Here is a 20,164-nt window from a genome sequence, read left to right as displayed (position 1 = left end):
ACAGTATTTATTTATGATTAAATTGTTATAGTTGCCCATCTATATATGCCATATTGATGCCTATATATTCTGGGCATCTTACAAAATTAAAGTTGTCTGGGGGATTGCTTTCTATTTATTTATTTTTTGCTGGCTATTAACATTGAAGGATTAGTCAATTGATTTCAGATGTACTGATTTATATGAGGAAATCAATACCCATCTTCTGAGTTTCTCTTATTCCATGCATGATTTTAAAAAATCACGTCAAGTTACATCATACAAAAGTATCAAACACTTCCTGGATTATTTCATACCCTGAACATTCCTGCAAATACTTATGCAAACCTCTATAAGGTTACATTTGCAAGTTGCTAAAACTCTGGTAATCCAACCCTTGTAAACCGAGATATGAAGGTTGCCTATTATATTGTCATATATCTGTAATATAAGCAAGTCATTGACACAACTTCTGTTCTTGCTGTGTCAACATCTTGTTTATACCCATTCTGCCCATTGTTCAGAATTTGGCTATGTACATCCAGCTACACTTTCATGAATGGAGAAAATGTCCCTTTTCATTATCATAGGAAGCGACATCGATTGTTCTTCAGAATATAGAGTAACAACTGTTGGGACAGTGAAAGCAGAATCTCCTCTACTATTTTGATGGTAAAAAGTCTATTACATAGACTTCTTCGGATACATGCAGAATCTCCAAAATATTTGGAGAACACTGATAGCTGAAGTCTCTCAGAAGGAAACTTGAAGAAGCTTGTTGAAGAAGGCTATCTTGGAAGAGCATGTGCTATTTCTTTTTCTTCAAGCTGGTGGAAAAGTGGTGGGTCGTGGTTTCTGTGCTTTTCTATATTCTTCTCCTAATCTGAGGAGGAGGAGGAGAAGAGGATGTGGCCACCATTAGATGCCAGGGGTAATGCCAGTCTTAAAGAATGGGCCAGAAAAGAATGGCCAACATTGCATATTCCTGGCTGGAAGAAAGCTCTGTCTTATGGGAAAGCATATGCTTCCCTAGAATATGTGCCCAAGTAGTCATGTCCTGCTGCATAAATAAATATAGGCAAAATTGCAGAGGACATTTTATTTATTTATTTACTTACTTACTTACTTACTTACTTACTTACTTACTTAATTAATTAATTAATTAATTAATTATTTATTTATTATTTATTTATTTATTCCAATACACAATAATACACAATGAAAGTTATAGAGGATATAGTACAGAAGAAATACGAGATATAGGAGAGACTATAGGACAGGGGACGGAAGGCACTCTAGTGCGCTTATGCACGCCCCTTACTGACCTCTTAGGAATCTGGAGAGGTCAACTGTGGATAGTCTAAGGGTAAAATATTGGGGGTTAGGGGATGATACTACAGAGTCCGGTAATGAGTTCCACGCTTCGACAACCCGATTACTAAAGTCATATTTTTTACAGTCAAGTTTGGAGCGGTTAATATTAAGCTTGAATCTTTTGTGTGCTCTTGTGTTGTTGTGGTTGAAGCTGAAGTAGTCTTTGACAGGCAGGACATTGCAGCATATGATCTTGTGGGCAATACTTAGATCATGTTTAAGGCGTCGTAGTTCTAAGCTTTCAAGACCTAGGATTGTAAGTCTAGTTTCGTAGGGTATTCTGTTTCGAGTGGAGGAATGAAGGGTTCTTCTTGTGAAGTATCTTTGAACATTTTCAAGGGTGTTAATGTCTGAGATGCGATATGGGTTCCAAACAGATGAGCTGTATTCGAGGATGGGTCTGGCAAAAGTTTTGTATGCTCTTGTGAGCAGTTATGTAGATCTATAACTCAGCAGAAGCTACGTATTCTATATCTCTGGGGCTTCCTTACTCCCCCCCCCCAATTAAAATTAAAAGTAGGCTTTGATTCAAATGATGATCTACATTTTAAAAAGGCATCATTAGTTAACATTGTCCCTTTCTTCTCCTGAGAGTTACACTCCATCTTTTCCTCCTTTTTGTTTTATTTACCCAATCAAGCATGTCAAGGATACATAATAATAAATGTTGCTGATAACTTTTTTTAAAATTGTTGCGTTACACAACAGTATATTTATTTGAATACCCAACTCATATCTTTCTTCATTACAGATAAACGTGCATGCACTGACAAAAAATGAATAAAGTAGGGTTCTTCTATGCCATTCTCATTCTGGCTGCCTCTTCTTTCCAATCATTCCCACTTGAACCCAGAGATGTTACCACCAATGGATGTGTTTGTTTAAATATACTTTCAGGGTGTGATAACTGCAGAAGATGAACAAGCATGGATGTCTTCTTATAAATATGTAGGTGCCACAACTAATATACATCCGTACTTATCAACATTGATCAACTACGCTCAGCCTGTTAAATTTCAAGGTTTCAATGTAGCAGAAGGTAAATTTATTTATTTTTTTAAATAAAAAAATAAGGCTTCCCCCCCCATTGCCATACCAGTAATTATTTTTACAGGTAGTCCTCAATGTATGACCCAATGGAGCCCAAAATTTCTGCTGTTTCAGAAACATTTGTTAAATGAGTTTTGCCCCATTTTACGATCTTTCTTGCTGCTGTTGTTAAGTGAATCACTGAAGTTGTTGAGTTAGTAACATGGCTGCTAAAGCGAATCTGGCTTCCCCACTGACTTTGCTTGTCAGGAGGTCGCCAAAGTTGACCACGTGACCCTGGGACCCTGCAACCATCTGAATTTTGATCATGTGACCATGAGGATGCTGTAAAAATAGTCATGTCACTTTTTTCAGGGCCGTTATAACTTCAAATGGTCACTAAATGAACTGTTGTACATCAAGGGCTACCTGAGTTCTTCCTTATTACTTATACAGTACAGTACTGTATTTTGCGTGGCTTGTGAGGTAACAAGTCTCCTAATGTTTAGTGTTATCCTTTCTCCACTTGGGGGCAGCAGATTACAAAGAGAAAGTTAACCAGAATTTACTTGAAACAAATTACTTTATTTTTTTGGCTTGATTTTGGTTTTCTGTTTTTCTCACTTCTGTTAAATGTGACTATCCTAGGTATGTGAAGTTTATTTGCAATGTTTATTCTTTTTCTGACTTAAAAATTATTTTGTAAAGTTCATGCTCTTCTACTTCCTGAGCTTAATTCATCATTTCTGCCTCATTTTTCATCTCATTTAATCTGACTATCAGTTCTAGGAGATAAATATTATTATTCCACATATATACTTTCTGTGCATTTCTGTAGTTTCTTTGTTGGGCATATCTTTATCCTGAAGTTGTGTTTCATTTCTGTAATAAATATGTATTTTCATACTCTCCTAACCTTCATTCTGAAAATTTAACAAAATGGATTTTATGCTTTTCTTTCTAGAACGCAATATTCACTACAACATGTCGTCTTTTAATGAGTCTGTCGGGTTGGGTTATTTGAAGACCCACGCAATTGAATTTGTGAAGTATCCTTGCACTGAGGCAGCTATAATGAGGCTCTTTAGTCTTAAACAAGGAAGCAACTGCAACTAACAACACACAAGTACCTTAATAAAACACAATATAGTATGAACTTTGCAAAAAATGCCTCATGAATTAAAACATTTAAAAGTTAAGATGTGAAGGAAGAATCATTTTACCTCTTTGTGGTTTGGTTATTCCAATTTTCTTGACTAATAATACAGCTACAATAAACGGCAAATGAGTCGGATATACCCAAAGGGAGGCAGAGTGGATTCCAGCAATTACATGCCTCAAATTTTCTGGAACGCTGGATGCCAGATGGTCTCCCTTAACTATCAGACCTCAGGTAAGCAGACCTACCCACAGACTAAATCTCAGAGAATAGCAACTTGAGTAGCAACTCTCTGCCAGATGCTGTGATTTTTGCTCCTAGCATTGCTGGAGGATTCATTCACATGGTTAAATGTAAGAATCTATGTCCAGCTAGGCAGACAATTAGCTCGAAAGCAGTAAAACATATATGCACCATTTCCTGCATGTCTTTGTACATCAGCATAAAACTGCACAACATAGATGTACCGTGTTTCCCTGAAAATAAGACCCTGTGATATATTTTTGAACCTTGAAATAAGCTCTTGGTCTTATTGCTATGCTATGCATTATCAGGGGATATCTTATTTTGGGGAAAACAGGGTAGAGATGGATGGATGGGTGGGTGGGTGGATGGATGGATGGATGGATGAAATTTCTAGGAATAATTTCTGAGTAAAAATATAAGGGAGAATACCCGGAACTACAATTAAAACATTGTTGTTATGTTATGTTGAGCCAGATAACTTGTTTCTTTTCTTTCCAGTGAGTGAATTAATGGTGATTAGCTAGCTAGTATGGAAGCTAGTATAAAAGCCACAAAGCAGAAATTATCACATTAATAGGTGTCACTTTCTTTGAGTTAATGATGTGTTGTTGCTTGTTATTTGCTTGTTATTTGTCATGAAGGGCAAAATACATCCTCAGGACTTGGCTCCACCAAAACATCTATGGGTTGGTATTTAGAATCCACTGAAGAATCAGCAAAGTAACCATGTTAACTATCACTGTATGGGAGATGGTTTCGGGTTAGGATTTTACTGTTTACTTAATAAACCCGTATCATCAGAGTGGAAAATAGAGATGGTAGAAAAAAGGATGCAGTCTTTTAATTACACCCTTTTAGCATTTCATATTTCAGAAACAATTGAAAGAGCAGGAGCATATAATGAATATATTTTACATTTTTCTACTGAAGTAGAAAACAGGTTCTTTAGGAATGTGTGGTATTATCATTTTAATTTAACTGGCTATCCAGGATAAAGTGTGTTTGTTTTTTTGTTTTTTTAGTTTAAAAAGAATATCCAAATAAGTAGTGCTCAGTAATAAGATTTAAACTTTTTTTTTTACCTCTTAACAGATCTAGCAATGCAGTTGAATCAGGGGAAGTTTGAGTATAATGGGTCTTGTGGGTAAGTAACAATATTTTAACAGCTGCCATTATATAGAACAATGTCACTTTCAATTATGTGCTGTAAATGAATATAGGCCATAGACATTCAGCCTGATGTTATATGTTATAAAAGAATCTGGGATATCTGTCTCTGAACTGGAGGAGAGGGTGAGGAGCAAGAGAGGGACCACATTTTGGAAATAAAGGGCTAAGGTACAAGATAGTAGAGTTTTATGTCCACATTCCAAAACGCCCAGTTTTAAATTTCTAAATCTAAATTTGCTAGGAAGCTTTGATTTTTTAAAACTCATGAATAGAGTAAATGTTGTTATGAATAGAAAATCAGAGCAAATTTGGATTTAGAAATCTAAATTCAGGCAATTTGGAATGTGGAGGCTTTTCCTGTTACTAATCATTTAATTTCTCGTCTACTTAAGCAGGCAACCTCTCCCCCTTATTTGGCTAATAGTCCCCATTGTTCTCAGTTGAGGATGATCGCCTAAAATGAAAAGGTTTGGGATTTGGACTACAGATCAGTTTTCCTTAAGATTTCTTTTTTATTAAGCAGCTTTTATCTGCTATCAATTGCTATACAAAAGTTGAACTAGTTTTGAATTGCAACAACTCCCAACTAAGTGCTGGCAGAATAACTTATATGATGCTAGATAGGTACCATTTGGGCACAAAGTTATTCAATTCCCCCCAAAGACATGCAACTTCTCTTGAACATCAGATGTCTTGGAGGATCATATTTTCTGCTGCAGCGTTCCCAGGGATGTACATTTAAAAACCCTAGATATTTTGTTATGAGCATAGTTCCCTCTAAGCTGAGCAGTGAGCAATCGCTCACTTAAAAATCATCATCAACTCAGAGTTTTCCAAACCTGCCCAGAAGCCGAGAGGGAAGGAGAGAGAGAGGAAGAGAGGAAGAGAGAGAAACAGATAGAAAAAAGAGAGGAAGGAAAAGAGAAAGAAAAAGAATGGGAGTAAGGAAGAGAGAAAGAAAATCAAAATCTAGTTTGAAACTAGCTCAACTATTTAAGCGGCATTTTGATATTGATAGAGTTGCCCTATTATGAGCTCACTGTTATAGACACACAGTACAATATTTTATTTTGAAATTCTCTGAGGCAAAACAGGGTGGGGTTTTTTTAATTTGTTTGTTTATTTGTTTGTTTGTTTGTTTATTTATTATTTCTGTGCCGCCCAGTCCCGAAGGGACTGTCGCTCAGACACTATACTTTTCCACCCACCCCCCAAAAAAATTAGAGGGAACACTGGTTATGAGTACGACATTTCAGATTTCCTCGGGTATCTCCTATGCCATTTTTTTTATTTAATTGAAACGTTGAAAATTTTACTTAAGAATGACTGTAAACAGACCAGATTAGAAACTGGAACCCAATCCCTATGAATATTAAGGAGTTACCTTTGTTTCCTTTTGATGCAGCTGCTGGTTTTGTATTTTTTTGTTTGCTTTTGTCATTTGCTATGCAACAGAATTTCACAATCAGAAGTTTGCACTGAATTTTTCAATCAGTGCAGGGCAGGTTAGCATCATCCACCTTATCCAGAATAAAGAAAAATTAGGTCTTGGTCAAAATGACTAGGTTTCATTTTATCCAAGGCTTTTGTGTCCCGAAAGACATTGGATTTGTGATTATTATTGTCGCAATCACAAATGTAGTTGTCAAAGTGGTTATCGTTGTCATGGTGAATAGAATTTTCACTGAGTTGGGGTTCTCATCACCACAAAGGACTCATTTGACAGTTCCGGGCAGATGGAAACTGCGTTCTACTACCAGCACTACTGGGCCGAACTGGAAACAGCTCACCTCTAATGTGAATTTACTGTGAAAGACCCAACATAACCCAACCAGATAATGTGTAGCAGGGATAATAGTTACCATATTAAAGTGGTTAAATTGTTCAGCCAAATGTTCAGTAGAAAATCTTGTCATATGCTTTTCTAGTAACCTATGTTAGTGTAAGTCTGAATGTGTAAGTTGATTTAATAATTTCATAAGGGAAATGTTTCAGATGGGATGAGTGTATGTGATGTATTATCTCATTCTGATTATTGTAGGGGGTTTTTTTTCACCGTTCAATGAGTAAAATTTATTTATTTATTTGATTTTTTAAAATGCTGCCCTTCTCCTTAGACTCAGGGCGGCTTACAACATGTTAGCAATAGCACTTTTTAAAATGGAGCCAGCATATTGCCCCCACAATTTAGATTTTTCTATCTTGAATATACATTCCAAAAACAATACTTTTCCCTGCTTATTTATTTTCAGCTGATTATATGCTTTCTACGCATGATTTGTAAGGCAACTAAAACAATAATGGTATTTAACTTAAAAGGGATTAAAAAGAAACCTAAGTAGTTTTATCTAAATGTGTATTTTGGTTTTTCTTTTAAAGTTATCTTCTTAAACCAGATTTCATGAGGCGTCCTGATCGGACATTTGACCCTTTTTCTGAGACTCCTGTGGATGGTGTTATTGCAGCAACTTGTTCCGTGCAGGTAGGAAGCATCTAGGACTATGCAGCCTAGAAAAGGGAATGTTTGAAATATGCTACTTCTGATACCTATAACATATAAAGTAAGGGCTACAGATCATAAATGATTGAAATAAGCATGAGATGTTTTATATACCACGTTTCTCTGAAAATAAGACAAGGCCTTATTTTCTTTTAGGCCTGAAAATAAGCACTTTGGCTTATTTTTGGGGAGGTCTTGGGTTTGGGGTTTTTTTTAGATGCAGGAGTCGGTGATCGCAGTCACTTCATGGCTGCTGGGCCCCTTAAGCGCGTCCCACTGATTAGCTGATTCAGCAAGGGCCAGAAGCAATGTACCCTCTAAGGTGCATGGCCACGCGTCCCAAAACACCCACCCGTGCACCCTTTTCCAAGGCCGTGCAAGGAGCCATGGCCACCCCCGCCTCCACCCCCTTCGCACCCCTGGCTTCTCGCTGCTGCCCCCTGCCCGCCCACCCAATCCTCCCCTCTTTCTCCTCCTCTGCTTCCTACCTTGGGGCTCGGCTCCTCCCGCAGCGGTGGCTGCAGCGGCGCTGGTAGCTACAGCTTCTCATTCTCCCGATCTGGCCGCTAGCCGCTTCGAGAACGCCCACCCCGCCCCTCTTACAGTCCCTTCACCGAGAGCGCTGTCATCCTGGCTGTCGGCGAAGGGGCTACAGGAGAGGCGGGGCAGGCGTTCTTCTCACAGTGGAGGCAGGCAAAGGTGATTTGGAATGTTGGGCTCCCCATCCCCCTGCCATTCAAAATAAAAACCTTCGCCAGCCTCCGCAGAGAAGAAAGGAATAGAGAGAAAGAGAGAATGAGAGAGAGAGAGAGCAACAGACATAGCGAGATAGAGAGAAAGTGGGGTGGGAGAGAGAGGGAAAGAGAGATAGCAAGAGAGAGAGAATGAGAGAGAAAGTGTGAGAAAGAAAGAAAGAAAGAAAGAAAGAAAGAGGGAGAGAGAAAACAAGAGAGAAACGGAGAGAGAAAGAAAACAAGAGAGAAAGAGTGAGAGAGAGAGAAAGGAAACAAGAGAGAGAAAGAGAACAAGAGAGAGAGAATTGAGGCAGAGAATGACAGGAAAGAGAGAGAAACAGAGAGAGAAGTGACTCTTGATTTAAAGCATATGGTAAAAGCACTTAAATAATGACAGAGAAACACCCCCCCCCCCCCCAGGTCTCACCTGTTTTTGGCTATGCTGGTTGTTTTAGTTTTAATAGTAATAGATTTTGGTTTTGTTTTATTATTAATTTCTTTTAATAAAAAAGAAGGATAGTATAGTATATATAGTATAGTATATATATAGTATATAGTTTATAGATATATATATATACAGTGATCCCTCGATTATCGCGAGGGTTACGTTCCAAGACCTCTCGCGATAATCGATTTTCTGCAGTATAGTGGTGTGGAAGTAAAAACACCATCTGCGCATGCGCGCCCTTTTTCCATGGCCGCGCATACGCAGATGGTGGAGCCGGAGAGCGATGAAAGTGCGGAAGCCGACAAAGATTGCTTTGAATGTCGGCTGCCCCCGCCCCCCCAGCGCGTCCGGCGCCCTTGCTGCTACCGCTCGCCGCTCGCCCGCCCGCCTGATCCACCCCTCTCACCGGCTTTCGGACACGGGTCCTCCTGCAGCAGCGCTGCCGAGCAGATCAGCTGCTGGGTGGCCGAAGAAACCTTCCCTGGGTGCAGGGAAGGGTGCAGTCTCGAAGCCTCCCTGCCACTTAGTTTGGAACAGACGGGTATGGTGGGCAGGCAGGTGGGTGGAGTGGATAAGAAAAACAGTGAAGAGGAAACCCATCCAAACAGTGTTGCCTGCAATTTTTGCTACTCCCCTCCATTGTTTCTCTTTCTCTCTCTCATTCTCCCTCTCACACACACAGACATTTGATCACTTGAAAGGGATCGAAGTTTCCTACAGTCTTCCACAATTGCCTGTATTCGGGTAGAGGCGGGGGGGCAGTAGCCAATTATTATTATTATTTTATTATTTATTATTTATTAGATTTGTATGCCACCCCTCTCGGAGGACTCGGAGTGGCTCACAACAAAAATACCATGTCACAAATCCAATATATTAAAACACATTATTTAAAAAACCATACATACAAATAGACCAAACACAATTCTACCATAGCCTTAGCATAGCCTAGGGGCAACTCAGTTACCCCATGCCTGGCGACATAGGTGGGTTTTGAGTAGCTTACGAAAGGCAAGGAGGGTGGGGGCGGTTCTAATCTCCAGGGGGAGTTGATTCCAACGGACCACATGGATTTATGCCTCATCATTGTAGCAGCCTAAGCAACACCAAAGTTCCAGGCCTGGCAGAGTGCAACTGTACTCACTGCCTACTCCATAGGCACAAGGTGATCTGCGGAACAGAGGGACCCTTGGCTGAAAGGTTGCCTAGTGCCATGGGCAGGGCTGGGACTAGCAAGCGTGCGCTGGAAAAATATCTCCAGGCACCTGGAGAGACAGAACTCCCGGCCCTCACTGGATCAGCTGATATGCAGGCTGTGGTTGAGGGACTGAGCAGCCATGATGTGATTGAGGAAGGGAAGGGCTGCCTCCTGTGTTGGCTGTGCCCAACCCTTTCACTAATGCATATTTTGGCTGTATTTTTGAGAAAATGGTATATATAACAATAACACTAAACATTGATATACACTTGAATGTATCAAATTTCTCATTGGTCTGAACACTTTTATGCTTCCATTTCAAGGTCATATCAGGTCAATTTTTATCAGACAAAAAAATCGGCACTTACGTAGAGGTAGATATGTATGGCCTTCCCACTGACACGATACGTAAGGAATTCCGAACACGGATGGTGATGAACAATGGTTTGAATCCTGTTTACAATGAAGAATGCTTTGTGTTCCGAAAGGTATGTATTTCAGATGCCTAAGTATGCCTTTCAGGTATTACGAATAACACTTTGCCTCAATACTTTTCCTGAACAAAAAAACCTTTAAGGAAAAGATCTACTAATCTGATGTCCCCTCAACAGTGTTGAGTTGACCCCACCCCCCAAAATGCTCAGCTAAAATTTCAATTCTGGGCATTGCAGGCACATCACTTCAGTGAAACAATGATTTGGGGAAGGCTGACTTAGGAGACCAGGTCTTGCATTTTCCCTTCATCCACCAAGATGCGCTTTTTGTCCTGGGATAGAGCAGGGGTAGGCAAAGTTGGCTCTTCTATGACTTGTGGACTTCAGCTCCCAGAATTCCTGTGTCAATCATGCTAGCTCGGGAATTCTGGGAGTTGAAGTCCATATGTCATAGAAGAGCCTACTTTGCCTACCCCTGGGATAGAGTTAACTAAATCTGGATTGTTTTTAAGGGAAACTCGTGTAGCTATCACATGATTTTTATTTTTCTGTTTGGCTTTTCCCTCTTCTTGCTTCCTCCTCCTCCTCCTCTTCTTCCTCCTCCCTCTTGGAGGAACAGCCTCGTTCGTGGCTATGGCTATGCCTGTGCTCCAGGTATGCAGTCTGCTCAGAATGAGCTCCGGCTGGGGAACCTCTGCCTTCCTTGGAGATTGCAACTTCTTCCCTGCCCTGGCAGTGGCTGCTATCTTGCACTGTTCCTTCAGCCAAGAGAGTGAGACCGTGCATCCAAAGCTAAGGTCAATGTCATTACATGGATTCAGTCAGGGGGTGCTGCCTCTGTGTCTGAGGCTGGCTCCCTCGTCCTGTCTGCGTCGTGTATATTTTTTCTCTCTTCCACCACAAGTGTTCTAGACACCATTTGGAGAAAAGCAGTCTTTTTTTAAAAAAAAAATGCTTCTGGGGTGAGTTTACTTGTGCCATTTTACAAAACAGTCCCATCACCATAGTTGCAAGGGGCAGTCTTTCAAGAGGAACATTTACTTGCATATTCTTACTCTTGGTTTTAAGCCTGCACCAGTGGGGAAGCTCACTGAACATTTTGGCTTATGGGAAAATGACAAAATCCTGTGTTTGGAATCATGAATACGGGGCTTGAAAATATTATTATCCCCTGTATTGATCTATGGTGCAGCCAATTTTGGAAGTCACATATCATTCTGAATATTAGAGAGTCAAAAGGGCTACCCAAATGTCAATGGAGACTCTTCCCCTCTGAAGACAGGTCTTAGCATTGGGGAGGTTTTAAAGGCTAGATATAAGGCAAGTCAGAGGCGACAGATTTGCAGAATTATGCCTGGTGCAGAGAAATTGGACAAAGATGTTTTTCACCTTTACTCAGTATTATCATTGGGGTTATCTAATGATAATGCACGATAGGAGATGCATAAGCAATTCATAAGTCTTTTCCACACGATGCTTAATTAAACTCTTTTCATAAGATGTTGTGATGGCCAATAAATCGAGCAGATTTAAAAGGAAATTAAGCAAAATTAAAGGAGGACAAAGATATTGACAGCTAGTAGTCATGAGGCCTATATATTATTGGTAGTGTTGCAGGCAGTAAGCCTGTCAAAATCATTTGCATTCTACAGTCCCCACAGATGTCAACAGGTTTGTAAAGAAAACCAAATTTTTAACTAGAAAGAGTTTTGGGATGATTCAATGGGGCTTCTCTTAATTTTCATTCCTATAAGGCATATATACTCTTTCTGCACCACTTTGTGAATATATTGTATATTACTTTTGTAGAAGAGCTTCTTGCAAATGAAAATAAGTAGCCTAATCTTGTTATTAACCCAGCAAGGCATTTTTTTTAAATAAGGGGACTTTTTAAATGTGTATCTTCCATGCAAGCATGCAAATCTCATTTCATTCTGAAGAAATGCCAAGTTCAGTAAAGCACAATTAAGCTGCACTATGGTTAAGCCACACCATGCTGCTTGCACATACATAATCATTAGCCCCTGAAATTGCATATAAATATTTGTCAAAATGCACATGCAGATTCACTCTTAAGGGCAATCCCTGGTGTCTATATATTTTTCTATACCATTCTACTTTAATTTTTTTTTGTCAACTAAAGTTTATCCAGAAGTGTGTACGTTAATGGTGACGTCATGACAGTGTCTTCTATCCTTTTACCTGTTCTGTTGTCTAGAATGCAGAACAATTGACTGCTTTTTTTCCTTTGTGATGTACATTTCTGGCTAGTATCATGCCTATTTTAGTTAAGGTTGGGGGTCAAATATAAAAGCATCATAGTAGCATGACCCAGGTTTTATGCTACCAATACATAACCTAATAACATTTGAAATATATCAGAAAAATTGCACAGCCTATACTATAAGAATTGTGTAATACGGTTAAGTTAAGATTGATAGTTCATTAATTACTTAGATAGCATGAATCTCATGCTAAAACCTAGCAGGTGCAGATAGTCCTGGACTTACAACAGTTCACGTAACTGTTCAAAGTTGCAACATCACTGAAAAAGGTGACATGACCATTTTTCACAGTTATAACTGTTGCAGTATCCCCCTGGTCACATGATCAAAATTCCACCACTTGGCAACTGGTTCATATTTATGACAATTGCATAGTCCTGGGGTCATGTGATCCACCACTTGTGACCTTCCGACAAGCAAAGTCAATGGGGAAGTCAGACTCATTTGTCAATTGTGTTATTAACAATTGCAGTGATTAACAACTGTGGCAAGAAAAGTTATCAAATGGGACAAAAATTACTTAACAACTGTCTCACTTAGCAACATATATTTTGGGCTCAATTGTGATCTTAAGTCCAGGACTACCTATAATGTGTGAATTATGTTTTATTGTCCACCTGTTCTTTTTACAAAAATAAAACTACTGCTGTTGTAATACATATTCTGTGTCGTTTTTCTTCTGTGAGCTATTACTCAAATGTGATATGATATTTAAGTATGTTGGGTCAGTCTTGAACTATACATAACCATGCATGCTAGTTGGTATATTTCCTATTAATTGCCAAATAATACCCTAATCCTCTGAGGCCTTTTGAAATTGCAGAACTCAAAAACCTGACAAGGCTGCCTAAATACTATTGAATCTTTCTTTTAACAAGCAGCCAGGAGTAGGGATTGCTTATATTTTGGAAATGTATATATCAAAAATTAAAAAGTGAATAACTTGAAGTATAGAAAATAGCAGATTCTAAGGAAAAATGTTTGAAAGAGCCTTATAATACGGAATATTTTAATGTAGCATTTAATATACATATCTTTAGAAATATTTTTAAGCTATTTTACCTGCAACTTGAGATTATTATGCCATACAATCTTGAGAGAGGCTATTGGCACTATTTCCTCATTCAGAAAATTTTTCATTTACTCTAACAAAAAGTATTTTGAGATGTCTCATCCTTGCTATGGAATGATGCCAGAAGGGACCCAGGCAATGATACAATGCCATCACTAATTATTTGCATTAGCTAGAAAAAATTATTTTCTTGTGTTCTATTGAGGGAATCCTGTTCTTACAATGCATTAAGCAATGGTCTTTTTAAAATTTATCATAATTTGTTCAGCAAGAAAGCAATGATACTGTTAGTAGAATCTATGCGATAAAAGAAGATTAGCTTGTTTGCATTGTCCTCTGCAATAGAAAAGACTTATATCCACTTACATTCAGCATTGGTGCAACTTGGATAAATGCTGTGAAACTGCATGCTATCTTTTAAAAAATCCCATACAGATGAGCACTTGTTGTTGTTAGTTTAGATGAAGTCACACAATTCCCCTTATTTGGAAAGAAAAGTTGGGGCTCAGTTATCTTTATAACCTTGTTAATCTTAATCTATTTTTGCGGAGGAGCGGATTAGGGAATTTAGAACGTTGGCTGTAAACATTTGGGGAGGAAAGTAGGATTATAATTCCATCCTGGTTAAAAATAATTAGCCTTTAGCATAGTGCTATGAGGAGCTTTAAACAATATTTTTTCATCAATCCAGGGGTGGGCTACCACCTGGACGGGGGCGAAACGCAGTGGGGTAGCGAAAATGGAGATCCACCCCAGAGCACCCAATTTGAAAGATGTTGAAAGAAAATGCAGGGCATCCTGCATAAGCCACGCCCACAGTGTGGTAGTAAAAATTTTGGTAGTCCTTCACTGCATCAATTGCATGGTAAACCTGAGTCTCCCTGAGAGTAGGTAGCTAAATTTGATAAATAAAGTCCAATTCTTCATGTGGGCAATATTCGATAGTTAGAAATATTATCCCTCATGGGGATTTTGGAGTTCCCTCAGCTTGAATGTTTACTTGCAGACTTATTATTATCTGACTAGGTAACTTCATCAGTGCTAGTGAGTGTATCATTTGCTCCCTTTTCATGTCCATCCCTGTTCATGTTCATTGTTAGTGGAGGTGTGGTTTTCTGCTTGGCAGTTCCTTGATTAGGGCATATCTGTTTGATTATTTAGCAATAGCAATGGTACTTAGACTTACTATATGTACTGTTTCATAGTGCCTTACAGCCCCCTCTAAGCAGTTTACAGAGAGTAAGCATATTGCCCCCAACAATCTGGGTCCTCATTTTACCCACATTGGAAGAATGGAAGTCTGAGACAACCTTGAGCCTGGTGATATTCGAACTGCTAAACTGCAGGCAAACAGTAGTCAGAAAAGTAGCCAGTAGTGCTGCATTCTGCACCAGCGCGGCTCTCTACCTTGTATTATTCCTTGCTTATCTGCATATCTGCTGCTAAAGAATGTAGTCTGATCTTTGTGTTTCCTCCTGCTACTATATAAGCAAGGAGCAAACCCCACACCCCTAGTGTTGATGATATTATTTAGTTGCGTAATAAAATGTCTGCAAGCTAACAACCAAGATCAGAAAGCACCAGGGACTTCACAGTTCAACCTTGAATTATACATATTCTCTTCTGTTGGAACATTATCTCTTTCCTGCCATGAGAATCCTTCAAACTTGGTTTGCCTGCTAAGGTGATAAAGAAAAAATTGTTTTTGTCCATCAAAGATTATATTTCTGTGCTTGACACAGATGAATTGCATAGCTAATAAAATGTAGATATTTTGGAATGGGAGCTTCTTTGCAGAAAGCAACCCTGTTCTACCAAAATAGTACTCAGTACTATTCTTTCAAATTTCTTCCAAATTCTTCCAAATTTCTGGAGTTTTATTTTTCAGAAAGAATAGCAAACTTAACAGAATTAAATAACATTGATTGGCTATTTTTAGAGACATAAAACAATATCCACTACTAATGTATTCTGTGTAACATTAACACATAATGCCACCCAAGATGTTGGTCAAAAAACCTAATAATATTGTAAATATGTAATCAAACATCCCTTTGGGGAAATCTGTTAGAGCCCGGTTCCAGATATCTTCAACGATAGCAACGCAGGAATGTGCTGTCTGATGAGCCTGAATAACCACCTTTATTCTGGGGTTTCTTAGGTGATTCTTCCAGATCTTGCAGTCTTGAGGATAGCAGTTTATGACGACAACAACAAGTTGATTGGTCAAAGGATATTGCCATTGGATGGGCTTCAGGCAGGCTATCGACACATTTCCCTTCGAAATGAAGGCAACAAGCCATTGTCTCTGCCAACGGTTTTCTGCAACATTGTACTTAAAACATATGTGCCTGATGGTTTTGGAGGTAAATGTTTCAATCATATATTTTATATGGAGCGAATTAATTGAGAAGGATTATGGACATTTTACAGCACAATACAAAAACTAGACCCTCTCAATCCTCAGCTTACTTTTTGTGCCTTTCAGTCAGGCTGACAAAAATGGATAATTCATATAATGACCTATTGAGATGGGAAGTTCACAGAAACATTATGCGAGTATAAAAATAAGCTTAACACATTTAAAAAATTCATACACACACTCTGTCATCCTCCCCAACTTTCCAGCAGAGTATTTTAGCTCAGCCTAACATCTGTTTTATATCTTTCCTACAGCTACTGTAACCCTTGCCCCCATAACTGTAATTATCTAACCATTGAGACTCTTGAATATTTCTTGGGCACGTGCTGAAAATAATGGGAAAGTTTGCAATGAACCTGGGAATTTATCACATCCTCTTCCCCAGTCCCATTGAAATGAGTGCAAATTAAGTGTTTTAACAGATTAAAGTTGGAAATGAAAGATAGAGTCTCTGAAAGTGCCTTTTGTAAGAAGCATGCTTCCCATTTATAGATGTTTTTTGGCATGTGGGAAGTGGAATTTGTCTATATTATTTGTTTCCTATTTGTTTGAGATGGGTGGCCATACAAATTGATTGATTGATTGATTGATTTATGCTCATAAACTAAGGAATACATTCCTTTGAAAGTTACTGTGGGTCCTAATCTGATATGCAATTGGAAAGATGATGATGATCAGATGGCATTAAGGCAACTAATAAAATACTGTTTGGTGATCTTCAGGGCTTTCCATATTTCATTAAACCAAGGAAAGACATATCCTGGCTATTTTTTAAAAAGTAATGATATGAATGTCACCAATATAGGGAAATCTTGTCCTTGAGAAACTGTGGGAGAATTTTTAATCCCTATGGAAAAAGGAAAATGAATGGTCTATCCATTTCTCTGCCCCTCAATTTTTTTAAAAAAAATCTCTTTCTTTCTCCAAGTCCAAAGATCCTGGATAGCTTAATATAATAGCCACCAAGGCTAAGTTTAAAAATGCTCATTTGACCTTCTCTCTTAATAATGGTGAACCTATTGAGAAAAAAACTCCACTCCAATTGCCCAATGCCTGATTCTTCAAGGCTGTTATTTTAGCAAGCAAAAGGGGTGGTGATCGGTGAGGTGGGGAAGGGAGGTGTCAGATATTTTGGTTGTACAACAACACAGTGGTATGGTATTAAACAGAATGGAGCCTCTTCTGCTCCCAGTAAAACCCAAGTAGTTTTGTTTTACTTCTATCTATAACGTTGTGTGTGTATTTAAATAAGATTTGAATAGTGTGTAGAATATTGGACATATTTCTGGAATTACAGTGTTCCCTCGATTTTCGCGGGTTCGAACTTCGCGAAAAGTCTATACCACGGTTTTTCAAAAATATTAATTAAAAAATACTTGGCGGGTTTTTCCCCTATACCACGGTTTTTCCTGCCCGATGACATCATGTGTCATTGCCAAACTTTCTTCTGCCTTTAATAAATATTTTTTTTAATAAACTTTAATAAATAAACATGGTGAGTAATAATCTAAATGCTTTCTAAGGGAATGGGAAATTGCAATTTAGGGGTTTAAAGTGTTAAGGGAAGGCTTGTGATACTGTTCATAGCCAAAAATAGTGTATTTACTTCCGCATCTCTACTTTGCGGAAATTCGACTTTCGCGGATGGTCTCGGAACGTATCCCCCGCGAAAATCGAGGGAACACTGTATTGCAAGATGGTGCACGCATTTGTACTAAGAAGTTTTATGTGAAGTTTTTGTGACTTATTTCTTTTTAAACAAGACCATTTTACAAAACCACTAGAGATGAAATGTCAGAGAGAGATCCAGCGAAGTACATAATTCCCTGATAAATATGGTGATGTAGGGAGAAGCATGTCTTTATCAAACAAAAGCAATGTTTGGCCTTTCCACACATGAAGAAAGCAAGATTCGGGGCGGTTGTATATGTATGCACTCTCACATACAGACTCACATTCACACACATATATATCTTGCCTCCCTAACATAAAAAAGAGCTGTGTGCATGTACCGTATATGCTTGTTACTTTTTTCATGTTATTTTTCTTAAGCTGATGGAAGCCGTTACAGGCCTTACACTTCTGCATTCCTTGGATTTATGAAGACTTTCTATTTTATCACTTCTCACGATTAGGGAGACAGTAATGCATGATAAAATTAAGCAGAGCCGTTGGTAGGAATTATGTGACGGGCTTTAAAGGGATCTGAAGTGGAAAATAGCTTGACTACTTATTTAAATTCCTTTTTAGACATTGTAGATGCCTTGTCAGATCCAAAGAAATTTTTATCTGTCATGGAGAAAAGAGCAGACCAGATGAGAGCTATGGGAATTGAAACGGTAAGGAGTAATTAACCTTGGATATGGAATTGATTTGCATTTGTTTTCCAGGAGCCTCTTTTAGCAGAATATTTAAAAGATTAGAATGACAGACAACATTGGTTGACTTTTTTTGTTGCTTCACCATGGCTAAAATTAAACATTATTTATATTATCAGGAGTGTAGAAGGTAAGTTTCAAAAGAGATGGCTGGAGGCAAAATTCTGGTGCTCTTCCTCCAATTTAGTTTATGCCATTGTGTCCCAGTAATATCACTCTGGATTCTACAGAGACAGGAGAGACTTTGCATAAAAGAACTAAGAGACTCAGAACAAGAAAAGGGCTATAGCCCTTTTTATTTTAGCTTTCCAGGATATATCTCAATGTAGCAATTTGGGAACTACCACCACTACCACCAATCCCCTCAATCAGATGTGAGACAGTGCACCTTCATAGAATTCAGGCTTTCAGATGTTCAGAACAAACACACTTTGTTCTTACACATTACAAGGGTGAACTGTTAAGGTGCTTGTAACCTGTCCCCCTAGAACCTTCATCTGCATTATTACCATGTCTTCCCTCTCGCTACTCCTCTCCATCCCTATGTAAGTTAATCCTATTTCAGTCACGCAGCTCTGATGAAGGAGCTGCTGCACAAAAACGCTTGTGCCTCAAAATCAAAATAGTTTTCAAAAACGCTGCCAAATATTCCAATATCTTCTATGGTCATTTAGGGTGTTGGTGCCCTTTGCTGGGTACCTGATGCTTTATTGTTGATGATCAGATATGTGTTATGTTTTTTGTTTTACATACCATATATATTTACTGTTTTGCTCTTGTTGACTGTCACTCGACAGCATAAACCACCTGAGTCAGTTGGAATGGGATGCATCTAGGTCTAAAATAAATAAATACAGTGGTACCTCTATTTATGAACTTAATTCATTCTGTGACCAGGTTTTTAAGTAGAAAAGTTTGTAAGAAGAAGCAATTTTTCCCATAGGAATCAACGTAAAAGCAAATAATGTGTGTCATTGGGGAAACCTCAAGGAGGGTGAGGCCCTGTTTCCTCCCAGGAAATTCCTAGAGAGGCCCCATGGAGGCTTCTCCCCGCCTTTTACGGCCCTGTTTCCTCCCAGGAGATTCCTAGAGAGGCCCCATGGAGGCTTCTCCCCGCCTTTTACGGCCCTGTTTCCTCCCAGGAGATTCCTAGAGAGGACTCACGGAGGTTTCTCCCTGGCTTTTCCGGCCCTGTTTCCTCCCAGGAGATTCCTAGAGAGGCCCCACAGAGGCTTCTCCATGCCTTTTCCAGTTACAGTTTCGGAGGCTCGCGTTTGTAAGTGGAAAATGGTTCTTGAGAAGAGGCAAAAAAATCTTGAACACCCGGTTCTTATCTAGAAAAGTTTGTAAGTAGAGGCATTCTTAGGTAGAGGTACCACTAAATGAATGGGTGGATGGGTGGGTGGGTGGGTGGGTGGGTGGGTGGGTGGGTGGGTGGGTGGATGGATGGATGGATGGATGGATGGATGGATAGATAGATAGATAGATAGATAGATAGATAGATAGATAGATAGATAGATAGATAGATAGGTAGGTAGGTAGGTAGGTAGGTGGGTAGGTGGGTAGGTTTTGGCTCTTAAAGTGAAATGGTAAGTTTGTGATTCAGGGTTTAGACTAGAAAACCTGTAGAGCTGCTTGTAAGCAGACTGGAAAAACCCTTATGATTGCAAAGTCTCTCGCAAAATTGTACTAGCAAATTTGGCAGCAAATTTCAGTATGCTTTTCCAAAAAGAAAT

At 38.9% G+C, this 20,164-nt stretch overlaps 1 protein-coding gene across 6 annotated transcripts in view; it reads left to right on the top strand.

The window, feature by feature from the left end:
- PLCB4 (phospholipase C beta 4) overlaps positions 1-20,164 on the top strand; it is a 188,031-nt gene that overhangs the window by 146,687 nt on the left and 21,180 nt on the right. For all 6 annotated transcript variants that reach the window (XM_070732666.1, XM_070732661.1, XM_070732665.1 and 3 more), the window contains 8 exons: positions 2,251-2,392; positions 3,347-3,431; positions 3,651-3,775; positions 4,880-4,931; positions 7,337-7,439; positions 10,161-10,325; positions 15,790-15,994; positions 18,301-18,389. In XM_070732666.1, coding sequence (XP_070588767.1) covers positions 2,251-2,392; positions 3,347-3,431; positions 3,651-3,775; positions 4,880-4,931; positions 7,337-7,439; positions 10,161-10,325; positions 15,790-15,994; positions 18,301-18,389 — 966 coding nt within the window. The remainder of the gene's footprint in view (positions 1-2,250; positions 2,393-3,346; positions 3,432-3,650; positions 3,776-4,879; positions 4,932-7,336; positions 7,440-10,160; positions 10,326-15,789; positions 15,995-18,300; positions 18,390-20,164) is intronic.

The sequence above is a fragment of the Erythrolamprus reginae genome, chromosome 1, assembly GCF_031021105.1.
Source record: "Erythrolamprus reginae isolate rEryReg1 chromosome 1, rEryReg1.hap1, whole genome shotgun sequence".
In the NCBI taxonomy this organism is placed as follows: domain Eukaryota; kingdom Metazoa; phylum Chordata; class Lepidosauria; order Squamata; family Dipsadidae; genus Erythrolamprus; species Erythrolamprus reginae.
This window is presented reverse-complemented; position numbering and strand designations above follow the sequence as displayed.